The sequence below is a fragment of the Equus caballus genome, chromosome 24 (genome assembly GCF_041296265.1).
Source record: "Equus caballus isolate H_3958 breed thoroughbred chromosome 24, TB-T2T, whole genome shotgun sequence".
In the NCBI taxonomy this organism is placed as follows: domain Eukaryota; kingdom Metazoa; phylum Chordata; class Mammalia; order Perissodactyla; family Equidae; genus Equus; species Equus caballus.
The window spans coordinates 19,495,185-19,511,325 of NC_091707.1; the positions used below are offsets into that span (position 1 = coordinate 19,495,185).

The window sequence follows — 16,141 nt, forward strand, 5'->3', positions numbered from 1 at the left end:
TAAGTGAAAGAAATATTTTTGTTACATGGTATATGTTCATTTTAAAAGTTAGGGAATATAGATAAGTACGAAGAAAAAGAAAAATGAACACATTGTGAAAGGTCCTTTGAGTTTTGTGTTTTTGTGTGTGGATGTGCGCTTTTATTCATTGGTTTATTATTCAATAGGTGTCTATTGTGTGCGGGCCACACCCTAGGAACTAGGTTTAGAGAATGTTGTGCTGAAAAAAGTCCCTCCCTTCATGTAACTCACATTCCAGTATCTTTTGTAAAAGATGGAATCATTTCAGACCTGCAATTTTAAAACCTGCTTTTTATCAATTTAAAGTATACATTGCATGCATCTTCACGCTAAATATAGATCTATGCAGTAATTTTAAATAATTGTTTAATAGTTCAAGATTTGAATACGCCATAATTTTTTTATCCAATTCCATAACTATAAACTGATAGTTTCCATTATTCTTTGCTGTTACCGTATAGACAACTTTTTTGAGGAATTTTGTATGTACATTGGTTCATAAATAAATGGACACATTTATTCAATTACATCCATGGGATAAACTTCATACTCCAGTGTTTGAGCCCTGGATCATATTCCAAGCCAATATGTAGACCTGCTTTATCATTATCTTTATATTTCCTTGTGTGGGTAGTGTGGTATTTAAAAGCAGTTCCCAATTGATTGTTTTGTTAAACAATGAAGCAATAAACAGTCTTGTGCATGCACTTAGGCACATTTATATGAATACTCATTCCTTTATTTAATTAGATTTTAAAATTAAAATACATGTTTGGTATAAAAATGATAAGTAGAGAAGTGTATTACATGAAAAGTGTAAGCTCTAGCCTGTCCTTTCTCCCTACACCCAGTTAGCTCCTTGGACGTAAAACCACAGACGCTCCCTGTGCATTTATTTCTCCTGTGAATTTCCTCCACATATTCTGTATGTGCCACGTGATGCTTTGATCACACAGCATCCATGTCTCTCCTTTGCGACTGCACCCCGATTTTTAGCAGTACCCTCTCTTCCCCCTTTAAATCTGCTCCAGCTACCCTGGCTTCCTTGTTCCTAACACACGCCAAAATAAATGAAAAATATTTCAGCTTCAGGGCCCTTTAATTTGCCACTTACACTGCCTGGAAAACTCATAATTCAAATTCCCATAACTCCCTCCTTGATCCTTTAGATCTTTGCCCAAATCTATCTTATCTAATCGCCCCATGTAAAATGGCAGTCCCCAGCCCCACACCTCCATCTCCCTGCCTGGTTCTACTCTCCTCCGGGGCATGTTTCGTCATCCATAGGTCTTACCATTTCCTTTGTTTATTTGAACCCCCCCACTAGGATGTACACTCCATGAGAGCAGGAATTTTTGTGTATTTTGTCCACTGCTGTATCTTCAGTGCCAGAACTATTATTAACATATAATAAATAGGTGCTCAATTAATATTTATTTAATAAATGAATGAATAACTGTGAAGAGCACACATAAGTTTGGGGCTAATTAGACATTGGTTTGAATCTCCACTTATTCAAGTCACAATAGCTGTGTAATTTTGGGCAAGTGTCTTAATTTTTCTAGGCTTCAGTTTCTTCATCTGTAAAACAGAGGCATTAATCACTTTATAGGGTGCTGAGATGATTCAGAGAGGTTCTATCATAAACGTCTAGAACAGTACCTAGCACTCAGCGGGCGCTCAACAAAGCTTCTTTTCCTTCTCTTTCTCCTTTTCCTCTTTCTCCTTCTCCTTCTTCTTCCCACCTCTCCTCCTTCTCTTCTTGTTACTATTTTGAAATAAAAAAGCATTGCCTTGTTATTTTTCGTTCCCAGAGTTCCAATGTGTTGCTTAGCACACAAAGCATCTGGGAGCTTCCATCTGCCACAGCTGACTCATGTTCCCCTTCAGTGTGTCCTAGCATTACAATGCAGGTAACACTCGTAATTCAGGAAGCCTCTGCTGCTTTGCCCCACGAGGGGGATCTGGCACCAGGACAGCTGTTTGAACACGGACTCTGTAACCTCCGACTACATGGTCTGGGACAGCCATAGGTGTTGGTCCAAGTTTAGAGTCACTCATGTTTGCAAAAATATGAAACCTAGGACAGCTCCAGTGTTTCCCTGAGTATAGGGGGGCCACACTCATGGTCCATAGACTCCAAACAGCCGTCTCACTCCTAGTTCATAGCAGCCAAGGATAAATTAGTGGAAAAAGGATCCCTTTTGGTCCCTTGGCATTCAAAAGGAGAGAAAATGACCCATTCATATTTCTCACAGACTAATTTCCAAGGACTTCTAGTCAAGACTTCAGCTCCAAGTTTATTCATTGCCACATCTTCCATTCACTCAACAAACATTTTTTAAAAAAATAAACACTAGAGGAAAGGCACCATAAAATGTGCCCTCAAGAGTCTTTCTGCCTGAAGACAATTATTACAACTAGTCATAAAAGTTGTGAAAGCTATTTATTGAGAATTTATCTTTTGTCAAGCAGTCTACGCAGGAACTCAAATCCAAAATGATAACAATGTGAGGGGATGGTGAAATCTACATTACAGATAAGAAAACAGAGATTCAGAGAAGTCAGCCATCCAAGGTCACAGACTAGACAGTAACTGAGCCAGGACCCAAACTCCGTGCTGCCAAACTCTCAAGACGAGGATTTCTGCAATAGTTTATATTGTCTCTACATATTGTAACCTAGAAGAGAAAAGATAAAGTTTGTCAATAATATAAATTATATGGAAATCATTCAGTTGCATCCAAGAAGCGTTTGTTGAGGCAGTAAAGCCCTGTTAGGTATTCAAAGGAAGTGTAACAATTTGGATAGAGTCAAGTCTATCCACAGCTTCTCTAGGGGGTTGTGACTGAATATAGTACAATAAATGCCATAATTGAGTCAACAGCAGGGGACCTTATTTCTGGTTAGAGGGAGTTTCACAGATGATGTGGTATCCTGGTCTGGAAGGCCGAGGAGCCTGGCAGCTGGTGAAGAGGGTGGGAAGAACATGGCTAAGGCACAGAGGCCTGACAGTACTGAGCAGGAGTCTGAAGGGACGAGAACCAAGCAGCAGGTGGTTGGAAGCGGCAAATATGGAGAGGTTCCCTGGCCACAGCGTGGGAGTCACATCACTGCTGGGAAGGGGCTCAGGAAGGGCTGACAGAGTGGGACAGTCACGCTGACTGGGATCACAGCAAAAACATAGCAGATTGGAGGGGTTCAGGTGCAGAATGACTGCGAGTCACGGGGTGAAGGAACCGGGCAACAGCCAACTGGAGGGAGGCGGTAACAATGGGGAGGTGACTGTGTGTGGAATTAACCAACCCCAGGGTTCCAGATGGAATTGTGGAGTCATGGTGAGATCATTTAGACAGGCTCAAAATGTCCTTTATTGGCCATTAACCCATAGTTTTGACTTGCAAAGCCTTCAATCTAGTGGCAGGACTACTTTGAAACGGCTTCGCTAGAGGGGGGCCTGGTCTTTGGTGACAGGGATGGTAGGGAGCAGACTCGGGTTGGTGGTGTGACTACTGGAGAATATTCCCCCAAATGCGGGAGTGTTCGTGAAAAGTTTAATCTTCCCAGGGTAGTCTTTTACCCCAAAAGATCAAGGAAAGCGCTCACAAAACGTGGCCAAATCAGATGCATTTGTTTTGAATGCTCTGCTAACTAATGGTTCCTGAAAGTATTTTTTTTCTTTTTAACTGAGATATAATTGACATAAAACATTGTGTTAGTTCTAGGTGTATAGATAATGATTTGGTTGCTCCCTAGTCACAATGTTTTATTGAAGCCCGGGAGACCTAAGAAAGACTCAGTCGAGGTTTAACTCAGATGTCTTCATTCTAGTCACAGTATTTATCGTTAGTTTAAACATGGAATGGAAGATAACAGAAGCATATTATTATTCTGGTAGAAATGAAAGTAGGACAGCTGCTCACTGTCCTTCTTTATTATTCTGAATTATTTACATGTAGTAAGATTGAATTTATTATTTGACAATGGAAATGTATATTAATAGCTGTGACTATGGCATATTGTGTCATATTTTATCAGGGTCCATTTTGTATGTTTTGAGCAAATTGGCTTTAAAATGTGCTTGTTCTTGTAACGATTTCCTACAGTTTTGAATATGTACTTTCATTTTAAAATGCCCCTGGGAAGGAGAGTTCACCCCAGTGGTGAGGGTCAGTGCTCCTGAGATTGGCCCTGTTCTCTCGTGGGGGAGAGGCTGGAGGAGGCAGAGTCGACGGGGCAGCACTGCTCCTTCAGTTCCGTGTCACTGTCACACACAGAGGTTTCACCTTTCTGAGTATGAGAATCTGGCCTCGTCAAGATAAGGGTCTGCTTCTCTTGCCAGCAGCCATGCTGGCCCTTTCTGCCTGTGTTTGCAGGGCAGAGGGCAGAGGGCAGAGGGCAAAGGAAGGAGCCAGAGCAGCTCCTGCTGACGTCGCTCCTGCTGCTACAAACACTCCCACTTCCTGACTACCAGCTAAGATTTACTGGGCATTTACTGTTTGCTAGACCTTGTTCTAAGGATTTCAACCTATTAACTCATTTACTGTTTTATAACAACCCTATCAAGTAGCTGTTATTATCCTCATTTTACGGATGAAGCATTTGAAACACGGCAAGGATACATAACTGGCCTAAGTTCACACCACTAGTAGCTGGCGGAGCGTGAACGGTCTAACTTAATCCATTTTATCAGACAGTTACAGCATTAACATTGCATGCTTTGAAAAATATTCACTGGACATGCTCTAAAGTATAACTCTGTAATAAAATTTCCTCTAGGGAAATTGAGTGAATAACTGAGTCGTTTGGCTAACTTTGACCCTGCAATATTTCCCTATCTCCCAGAATAGCACAATTCTTCATTTTTAAAAAAACAAGGAAGGTTGTAGTCAGGAGCAAAATAGAGTTACAATTTCTGCTTCCATGACTATTTAGGAATTGGTCTCTTTTGTATAGTTGTTTAAAGATAGGTTAATAAATAACAGAGTGCACATTCCATATCTGGGAATTTTATTTTGCTTTGTTGTATTGGATTGCCTTTGAGAGGACATTAAATTTTGCATTAAAGTGATTTGAATTCTTTGACCCTCACTCCACTCTGTGAAGAGGAGACAAACCCCACAGTCCGGAAGGGCATACTATTGCTGGCCTACCTAATGTACATTGCTCTTGGGGCAATGATATTTCAAGCCTTGGAGAAAGACTTTGAGGTAGAGCGGCGAGAATTGGCAGTTGATACGAAATGTGATTTTCTGAAAAATCGTTCTAATATGACTCAAGAAGACGTTGAAGTCTTTGTGCAGGTAAGAGATGAAGACTTGGTTATTTTCAGAGTCATGCGACTGCTGTCTATGCAGAGAAGCCATTTAATGTGAAAATTCTATGAAATAATAACTTCCTTCATCAAAACGAAAGACAGTTCACCAAAACAGGCTTTTCATTTTAGCTGTGAGTCACACAGGGAGAACTTGAATAGAAATAAGGAAATCATGCAGACTGGGAAGAAAAAGGAAGGCAGCAGATAATAAGAGGATGGAAGGAGGTGAAAGAGAGGGGTCGAATTACAGCCCAGTCACTAGATGAGTGTAAAAGCTGAGAATATTCTGACTGGAGTGGTCCTTTTCATTACTCCACGTGGAGTTCAGAAAGATGTTCTGATAAGAATTTGGCAGGAGGGGCCAGCCCAATAGTGTATCGGTTAACTTCATGCACTCTGCTTTGTCTGCCTGGGCTTTGCCAGTTCAGAGCCCCGGCATGAACCTACACACCTCTTGTCAAGCCCTGCTGTGGCAGCATCCCACATATAAAGTAGAGGAAGGAGGGCATGGATGTTAGCTCGGGGCCAGTCTTCCTCAGCAAAAAAAAAAAAAAGAGAGAGAGAGAGAGAACTTAGCAGGAGATAGGCTTTACTCTCCTTCCACTTTTTCCAGGGATTGTCTTGCTCTGAGTTCTGGACGCATTGTCTCTAAAATTATCCTTGTGATATCTTTTGTTTTAGAGAAAATTTAATTTTAATGTAGTTGTTCTTATTATTCTTTTCCTTTAGGGTTTGTACAGCTTAATCAGTTGTTTCTTTTTTTAAAAAATTTTTTAAATTTTTTATTTCAGTAACATTGGATTATAACATTATATAACTTTCAGGTGTACATCATTATATATTTCGAATTCCGTGTAGATTACATCATGTTCATCACCCAAAAACCAGTTATAATCCATCATCACACACATGTGCCTAATCACCCCTGACTTTGGTATTGTAAAGACAATTTCTTTTTTTCTTTCAATTATTTCACTGAAATCATAAAGGTTTTTAACATTGCGTAATTTTGGCTGTACGTTATTATTTATCAGTTTCTGTGTAGACTGCCTCGTGCCCATCACCAATGATCTAATTTCTATCTGTTATCATACATATGTGCCCTTTTACCCCTTTTGCCCTCCCTCCATACTCCTTCCCCTCTGATAACCACTAATCTGTTCTGTAAAGACATTTTCTTAACCTTTTTCTAAAAGCTTTTTAATTTTGCTTTTTACATTTAAATCACTAATCCATCTGGATTGTGTGTGTATGCACGTATGTATACATGTTAAGTAGAATCTAATTATATATATTTTTCCATGTAGAAAGCTCATTGTTCCAGAACAATTTATTGATTAATTCATTACTTCTCCATTAATTTTTAGTGTTAGCTCTGTCATATTCCAGGTTCTCATATGCACATAAATTTTTTTCTTGGTTTTTGATTCTGTCCATTCTGTTTGAATTGTAACAGGCTTACAATACGTCCTAAAACGGACTTTCCTAGTCTTTTGTAAGAATTTCAAGATCAGATTGTCAAATTCCGTAATATCTTCTGCTGGGGTTTTGATTGAAATTCCTTTGAATTTGGGGAGAATTATGTGATGATGTTGAGTATTCTTAAACGCAAAATGGAATCAGTATATAGGAACCATATAATACATAGTCTTGTGTGACTGGCTTCTTCCACTTTGCGTGATGTTTTTGACATTCAGCTCTAGTACTGCATTTATCAGTATGCCATTTCTTTTTGTTGCTGAGTAGTATTCTATTGTAGACCTATAACAAAATGTGTTTCTCCATTCCCATTGGGGAGCTTTGCGTTGTTTACAGGTTTTGTCTATCAAAAATGAAGCTGCTACAAATACTTTTTATGTAAGTCTTGGTGAGGAAACCTGTTTTTATTTATTTATTTTTGGTAAATGCCTGGGAGTAGAACTGCTGTGTGAAATAGTATGTAAAACTCTGTGAGAAACTACCAAACAGAGTGGTTCTCCAGAGCGCTTGTGTCGTTTTACACTCCCATCAACAATGTGTCAGCGCTCCAGTCTCTCTACAGCCCCACCAAAATTTGGTGTTGTAAGGTTTTTAATTTTAACCAATCTAATGATGCTTCATGGTGATTTTAATTTGCACTTCCCTAGTGACTAATCATGTTGAATATTTTTATGGGCTTACTGGCCATTTTTATATCATCTCTTGTGAATTGTCTGTTCAAATCTTTTGCTTGTTTTTTTCATTTGTTTTCCAAATGCAGAATTGTAAGTGTTTTTTTAAATATTCTGGAGAAAAGTCCTTTCTCAGGCATGGGTATTGCCAATATTTTCTCCTAAACTGTGGATTAAATTTTCATTCTATTCATGGTTTCTTTTGAAGAGAACTTTATTTCTTATAAATTCCAGTTTGTATTTTTTTTATCTTATGGATTGTGCTTTTTGTGTTCTAGGAAACCTTCAGCTAAACCAAAGTCACAAAGATTTTTTGACTTTTTGTAATTTGGCTCTTCTAGTTATTTACATTATATGATATATTTCAAGTTAATTTTGGTGAATTGTATGAGATAAGCAACTCGATTTGTTGTTATTTTTAATACACACATCCTATGGTTTCAGAATCATTTGCTGAAAAGACTATCTTTATTTTCCATGGTATTACCGTGGCAACTTTGTCCAAAGTCACTTGACTAGGTTCCAGTTATGGGTAAGGTGGGGTCAGCACACTCCACTCTTTCTCCCCGACTGACTGTAACTATAAAATCTGGAAAGAATATATAGGTCAGGTATTGGAGGAATCTGAAAAGTAAACGGGAGCATCAGTGTAGGGGAAGAACACCAGGACTTGTAGTACTGAACCGGCAGTGAGTTAAGCGTTGTACCCGCCTCACATCTCCCAGCCTGATCTTAATGCAGCTGGAAACTTTGATGTGAACAAGACGACAGCTCTAGGAGATGCCCTCTAGTTCTGGCTCCAGGAACGGGAAAGGGAACTCCTAATGCTCAGAGACAGTGTGGAAATCCTCCCTTTTATTTCTTTTCTTTGTTGTCTTGCACCCCGGTTCCCAAGTGATCCTGTGGTGGTGGCGGCAGCAACAGTGGAAGCAACGGAAACCCACAAAAGGCAAAATTCTGAGCGAGGGGAAAATTGCCCTCTATTTTCTGAAGATGTTGTTTCAAGGCTAGGGCCAAAGCCTTTTACTTTTTTTTCCTTCTCTCTCTGTCCTTTCATCACTTGACCCCAGATATGTTGCAGTCATAGAAGTAGTTGGTTTCTGGCTGGAAGACCAAAAAAGAGGAGCCCCCAGGAATAAGAAAGTAATGAGGAGATCACAGAGAGGGAGCTGTTTGGGAAAGTAACCATATAAAATTGCTTAAGATCTTCTGGGCTCACCCGTGACCTGCTCATACATGGATCCGATCCTAATTTTCACACCAAAGACTTTGAGAACTGAACTAGTGGGTAGACATGCATCTAGGTCTCAGACTGACCTCTGAGTGATGGACATATGGCATAGGTCAAAAGGATACTGTAGAGGCTGTGAGAGCTGAACTGACATTGGAACCACATCCCACAAGATGTGAGCTGGAACTTGTAGTCTGGATCTAACCAAGTCGATTGCCTGCTAAAGGGAAAATATCCACGTTCTCCATAGGATTTAAATAAGACTCAGAGTCTCATAACATAGTTTGCAAAATGCGGAAGACAGTCGGAAAGTACTCAGCACATGAAGAACCGCAAAAGTCTGGCAATGAATCCTCTCAGGTTTTGTTTGTCTGAAAAGCTTTTGTTTTGCCTTTTTCAAAACAACATTTTCATTGGATCTGTAATTCTAGTCTGGAAGTTTAAAAAGGTTGTTCCGTAGTCTTCTGTTTCATTGCTTATGATGGGAAGCCTGCTATTATTCTTGTTTTTGTTGCTCTTTACATACTGTCCTTTTTTCTCTGGTTACATTTTAGACTCATGAGTTTCATTTTATGATTCATTGAGTTTCGTGTGACTGTGGGTTTACAGTTTCCATCAAATTCAAAAATTTTCAATCATTATTTTGTCCCCACTCTGCCCCCTTTCTCCCAACACACATACTTGATATTTGATTTTTTTTCATCTCTTTTTTTCTCTGGGAGCTTCAGTTTGCGTAAAGCCTACTGCTATATCTTTCCGTTTATTAATCTTTTCTTCTGCTGATACGCCCATCTAGTGAATTATTCTTTTTTGGGTATTATATTTTTTATTTCTAGAATTTCTATTTGGTTACTTGCTTTTTTGGTTTTGTTTTTTGGTTGCTTCTTAAATATTCCATTTCTCTTCTCATTATGTTAATACTTCCTTTTATCTTTGAACATGTTTATAAGAGCTCTTTCAACATAGTTGTCTGCTAATTCCATCACTTTAATAGAATTGTTATTTACGGGTCTGCTTCTCTTCACTGATTTTTCTCCTGGTAATTGTCTTTGTGTGTCTGTTAATTTTTAAAACTTGGATAATGGACATTATGCATTGTTTTGGGATGCTTGGTTTTACTATATTTCATTAAATTCCGTGGAGTTTCTTGGACAGGAAATTAAGGAAGTTATTTAAACCTTCTTGTAATCCTTTCAAGATTTGTTTTAAGCTCCTTTCAGACTTAAAGTAGTCTTTTTTCCTAGGGCTAATTTTACTGCACTTCTCAGCTACAGCCTTTTGGGGTTCTCTACTGAATGTTGTGAACATACGATCGAGGCCTCTTCACCCTTGCTGAGAAAACTCGGATAGCTCCTAACCTGGCGTGAGCTCTGGGACTCGGTCAGTTTACAGGCCACAGTAATTTTTTCGCAATATATTAGTTAGTTGCTGCTGCGTAACAACATTACAACAAACTTCGGAGGTTCAAACACATTTATTATTGCAATTTCTGTAGGTCCAGAGTCTGAGCACAGCCTCACTGGGGCCTCTGCTAGACTGTAGTCCAGGTGTCAGATGGGGCTGTGGTCTCATCTGAGGCTCAGCTGAGGAAAACTTGCCAACTCCTGTGGCTTTTAGCAGCATTCAGGTCCCCCAGGAACAGACCAAGGACCCGGTTTTCACGTGGACTGTCTGCTACGGGCTACCTCCGGGGCCCTGCCATAAGGCCCTTTCTATAGGTCTTTCACAACATGGCCGCTCCCTTCTTTGAAGCTAGCAAGGGAGACAGAGACCCTAGCAAGATCAGCACTATAGTCTTACGTAACCTAATCACATGCACGGAATCACACAGCTCCTGTCACCTCTGACGTATTCATAGCCACATATGTGGCTAGAGATAAGTCACAGATCCCACCCACACTCAGAGAGGGAGTCACACAAGGGCATGGACACCAGACCACGGGCGCCACTTTGAGAGTCTGTCTGCCACACTCAGGAAACTGTTTTTGACCAGCCTCATAAAGTTCCACCCTTTTCATGTGCAGGATGTCATTCAGCCAAAGACTCAAAGAGACCTCTATGCAGGTTTCTGTAGTTCTTTCTCTGTGCAGCTTTCTCCTCTATGGAATCCTGCCCACAAATTGCAGCCACCTCAGCTGCCCTGAACTCCAGTCTCTGGCCCCTCCACTCAGCAAAATCACCATGCTCTCTTTGGGGGTCCCTCTCCCTATACCCCAGTCTAGAAATGACCTCCAAATAGCTGGGGCAATAGTAGTACTCACTTCATTCGTTTTCCTTCTCTTGGTGATTACAGTTCTGCATTTCCTCTTGTCCAATGTCTGGAAATAGTTTTTTCCTAAGTTTTGTACAGTTTTCCAGCTGTTTACTGCAGAAAGATAATTTTGGACTGTGTCCTCCATCGTTGCTGGGGCAGCAGTCCACTCCTCATTACCATCACCTCTGCCCTCACCTCAAATGTCATCCAAGAGTGTTTTTGTTCCATCTTATTTTTAAAACTCCCGTATGTATTATTATACAGTTATTTTTTGTTTTCATTTACCCAAATTTTATTGATTTCTTTCTTCATTATGTCTTCATCTCAGAGTTTCTTTCAGGGATAATTTTCCTTCTTGTGAAGTATGTCTGAGAAATTTCTCTCAGGAGAGTCTGCTAATGAGAACACTCTTTTTTGTTTATTTTGTTTTGGTCTAAAAATACATTCATCTCTTCATCCTTCTTGAAACATACTTTAGCAGAGTATCCGATACTAGGTTGACAATTGTTTTCTTTCAGAACGTGGGAGACGTTTGTCCACTATTTTGTGGCTTCCTTCAGCTGCTTTTAAGAAGTTTTCTGTCAATCTAATTGCCTATCCTTTGTAGGTAACTTATCTTTTCTCTCTGGCATCAGAGTCCTCAGATTTTATGAACTTCTCTTGATCTCTGGTATTTGCTGTTTCAGTTCAACAGTGTAAATGAGACTTTTGTTTTTATTTTGCTTGGGGTTTACTTCCTGAATCTTCATATTTGTTTCTCTTATTAATTCTGGGAAACACCAAGCCGCTAATTTTTTTAAAATGAACAATATGGTTGATCTGTTATTTCTGTCCTCTATATCTCTTAACCTTTCTTTAATATTCTCCATTATTTTGCCTTTTTAGCTGTATTTTGAGTAATTCATTGACATATCTTTTATTTACCTATTTTCTCATTGACTCATCATATCTGAAGTTTTGAAATTTTAATTTCAATGGTTATATTTTTTCTTTCTAAAAGTTCTGTTTTATTCTCTTTAACTTTGTTTGGTCTTTCTTGTTACTTATATTCCTACACGTCTCTAGTTCCTTTTGTTTAGTTAAACACTTTAAAGACATTATATATTCTCTATCCAATTACTTCAATACTTGAAGTCTTTAGGATTTTAATTCTGCTATTAGATTGTTCTGTCACTCTCACAGGGACATTCTTACCTTGTTTTTTAATTAGAATGCCTCTAGTGTTTCACCATTAAGCATGAATCTGCTGGGGTTTGTTACAGTTACTGTATATCAAATTAAAATATTTTGTTTCTATTTCTAACTTACAAAATATTTCTCTAAAATTATTTTATTTTACCTCTTTTTGTATTTATTGAAATGATTAATATATGGGTTTTCATCTTTCTTACATTTTTAATGATTTCCTATTGTTAGACATTTATTGCATTCCTTTAGTTATAATGTATTCTTTTACAATTCCACTGGATTTGATTTAATAATATTTCATTTAGAATTTGGAAATCTATATTTACAGGCACTCTATAATTTCTCTCCTTCCTTCCTTCTTCTTCCTCCCTCCTTCCTTCCTTCCTTTCTTATACCTGTGCTAATCATGTCTGCTTTGCATATGTTAGTGTCAGATTCATTCTAGCACTCTGCAAAGAATCAGGAAGCATAGAAAACATCTTTTCATTATTTTGCTCACTGTACCACTTTCCACTCCCACTTTGCTTTCCTCCTGACTCTGTATTTGCAGTTTCTCAGGGGTGTTTAAGGAATAAAGACATCAACGTCTTGAATAGGTCATTACTATTACTGTTTGTTTGTGAAGTTATTTGGCCGAGGTTCTTTTATTCCCAGAATTCCATGTATTGTAGACTTTCCGGAAATTGCTGGCCCTCTCACTAACTCCTTTCTTATTCTCCAGTGATGGGATAAAATTGCTGTGTTCTTCTTTTCTCATACCTCTCTCATGATTTCAGTTTGCTTCAACTGGAGGTCTCCCTGCCGCTGTCTTTGACCCAGATTTGCTAAGTTTTTGAAAATAATTGAACTTTATTAACATTTTAATCATTGTACTATATCTATACACATCATTCTCACAAATTTCCTCAAAAAGTATTGTTATAGCCACGTATCCAACCCATGTACAACTTCTAAAAGGGTTGACACCACTATAACAAATAAGGCTGTCCGTTATAAGTTATCAGACTAAGCATTTCTAGTTTACTTGATCCTCAGGCAAATTTACAACTTGACCCAATTAGATGTGGGTTTTGGTTTTAATCCAAATAAGTGGGACTAATTTTCTTTAGTGTTCTCCTTGAAGAAGTATAAATTAGACAAGCTCAGACTTCGTTTCTGTTTTTTCTCTTATTTTAATTTATAGATGATGACTTCTCTCATCTTGTCAGGAATACCTCCCCTAGGAAATAAGACTAACGCTCTCCTTTGGACTTTTGGAAGCTCCTTTACAACTTCTCTAACTATCTTATCCACAATAGGTAGGTACTGTGCTTTTTTTTCCCAATTAGGATGTTAAATATTTTATAAATGTTTTGCATAAGGTCCTGTCTACATACTGTCCATACCTGTATGTGGCATCTTAGATTTAATGAAATGAAGTAGTTAGTTCAAAGGGCAGCAGACCTTGTGGAACTGTCTGCTGAGATCAAGGAGGGGAGCTGGCCGGATTCTCGGCTCGCTGTGAAAAGGACAATTTTTCTTTTTCCCTACACTTGGGTCCCTTAAAATCTTGGCTTGAGAATATGCTCTTTGAACCAGGAAGTGTGGGGAATAAGAAAAGCTTTCCTCTCACTCCATTTCAACAAAAAGTGTTCCAAATCTAGAAAAATGTCCCCAAATAAGTCAAATGGGACTGACTTCTCCTCTCCCACTCCCCAAAAAGCTTCATCACCAACTCTTAGGCATAAAAGGGCCCATGACTGAGGTAAAAAAAATAACTTCTTAGGATAAGGAGCTTCCCAAAGGGCTAGGCTGTAGTTGCGGAACAGAGGCTAATTTTATCATAGAGGGTGATGAAAAAAAAAAAAGAAACCAAAATGTGAAATGACGAAGAGATGAGGGAGAGAGGGAGAAAATAACAGGGAGGGAAAATACTCTCATCACACAATGTCAGGAATCAAGAATTTATAAAGAAAATTTAAACAAAGCTTTAAGAATACTGTTTAAAAGTATAAAGGCAAATACAGAAGAAAGCAAAGTAGCAATATACAGTAAATATCAAACATGGAGAGAAGGAGGAAGAAGGCGATTAAAGGAATTGAATCCCTATCTTCCATATCAAAAACATGACATAAAATTGGTAAATCAACAATGGACGTATAACCATATTCATCAGTCTAACCCGGAGGACCGCTCTGGGCAGAAATTGCGCCCTGTGTCAGGTCTGGCCCTTTGTATCCCCTGCCGGTCAGCTGTTGGTACTAGCGCTTTCCAGTTTGAGGTGGGGCAAACCGCCAGGTGAGGCAGCTCCACTGGGCAAAGGACAGTTCTCGAGAGAAGGAGGCAACTGCTTCCTCGGCAGCTGATGCTCATGGCACCTGGGGGTGGGTGTACCAGAGGGGTCAAGGGAAGCTGAGTGAGGGCCCGAGAGCATCCAGTGCCGCATGCATTCTTAAAATTAGTCCACTCCTAAAGTAAGTACTCTTCACTTTTTGTTTAACTGCAGGAGTCAAATGTAATAAATGTAGAAAGCTTGGCAAACATGGAAAAACATAATTTTTAAACAATTAACCATAATCTCACTGTTCCACACACAATAACTCTTAACCTTTTGTCATAGAAAGTTCCTCATATATGTAATGTCATTATGCACTTTTAGACTTCTTTCCCAGAGCAATACATCATTAGTATTTTCTGTCATGCACACCTCACTATAATTCTTAAAGCTATCACAGTAATTCATTATATTGATACACCATATTGTACATGTAAAGGAGATCAGTCCCCTTTATTATTGAACATTGATGCTGATTCCAATTTGAAATACTGATACCATGAAAACCCTTTTTATTTTAGCTCACATTTCTTGATTATTTTCTTAGGATAAGATCTGGTTGAGTCCTTGTTTTTTTGTTTGTTTTTTAATGCGTGCGGTGTGTGCCAGGGCTCTAAGAATACCAACAACTGAAAATTGGCCCTCAAAGCCTGACGTCAAATGTGCCCCTTATACCAAGGTGCCGTGCTGAGAGGGCTTTGCATTAATCTTTTTTTCTCTTATCAGGTTATGGGACAGTTTTTCCCAGAACTCCTGGTGGGCAGATGTTTTGTGTTGTCTTTGCTGCGATTGGAATCCCTCTAACTATCGTGTTCTTTAAAAACATCGGTAAATTAGTTTCTCTGCCATTTGAAAAACTTGGAAACTGCCTTAAACATAAGGGAATAAGTGAGGTAAGTTCTCTCTCGTTCTCTCGCTGTCTCCACACAATCACACACACAACACACACGCAAAATCACACACAACGCACAAACACATGCACATACCTGGTAGAGAAGTTTTGTTTTTTTAAAAAAATATATATTATGTGTATTTACAACCTTAGATTGACTATAGGCATAGGACACTTTATAAATACTTATTGAACTCATGTTGAATGAAATTTGTAGGAGTAGAAAAAGCAAGTTGTTCTGTGTTATAAAAACAGAAGTGAGAAAATCCAGTGTTCAAGAGACCACCTAGTTCCTCTTGGGTAATTTGCCTTTAGTCATTTAACTTATCATAAGATGAGCAGAGGTGAGTTGTGTACAACCTAAGCGTTCTCAGAGGTCATTTAGTCAACCCCTTTGTTTTAGAGAACAGGAAAACATTTCCTAAAAGCTGGCTGGCTTACCCAGGATCAACCAGAGAATCAGCTGCAGTGCTGGCACCACCCCCAGAGATGCCTGGACCAAGGCTTTGTCCACATATCAAGTTGAGTCATGTGTGGTCAACTGAGTAATTAGCACAGGTTTTACACTTTTCAAAAAATTAGCAATATCGTTACTAAAATGATTGAGAGTTTATTACTAAATTGAATTGTAGACATTCTTCAAGAAGCTGTTTTTATTTTCTGTAAAGGAATATAAAGAAGGGGTCCCCTTCAGAGAGCCCATGGGAGCAGGTGGGCAAGGTGAGAATCCCATTAATCGTTGGTGTAAATAAAGTCCTCACCCTGGAGCGGAGC

The 16,141-nt window shown here is 38.9% G+C and overlaps 1 protein-coding gene across 1 annotated transcript in view; it reads left to right on the plus strand.

Annotated features, from left to right (window-relative positions):
• Positions 1 to 3,344: 3,344 nt before the first annotated feature.
• The window catches only part of LOC111770287 (potassium channel subfamily K member 16-like), a 47,483-nt gene continuing 34,686 nt past the window's right edge, over positions 3,345 to 16,141 (plus strand). Inside the window, exons 1-4 of the mRNA XM_023627820.2 lie at positions 3,345 to 3,359; positions 5,128 to 5,324; positions 13,345 to 13,459; positions 15,202 to 15,368. Of these exons, the coding sequence (XP_023483588.1) occupies positions 5,178 to 5,324; positions 13,345 to 13,459; positions 15,202 to 15,368 (429 nt within the window). The 5' untranslated portion in view covers positions 3,345 to 3,359; positions 5,128 to 5,177. The remainder of the gene's footprint in view (positions 3,360 to 5,127; positions 5,325 to 13,344; positions 13,460 to 15,201; positions 15,369 to 16,141) is intronic.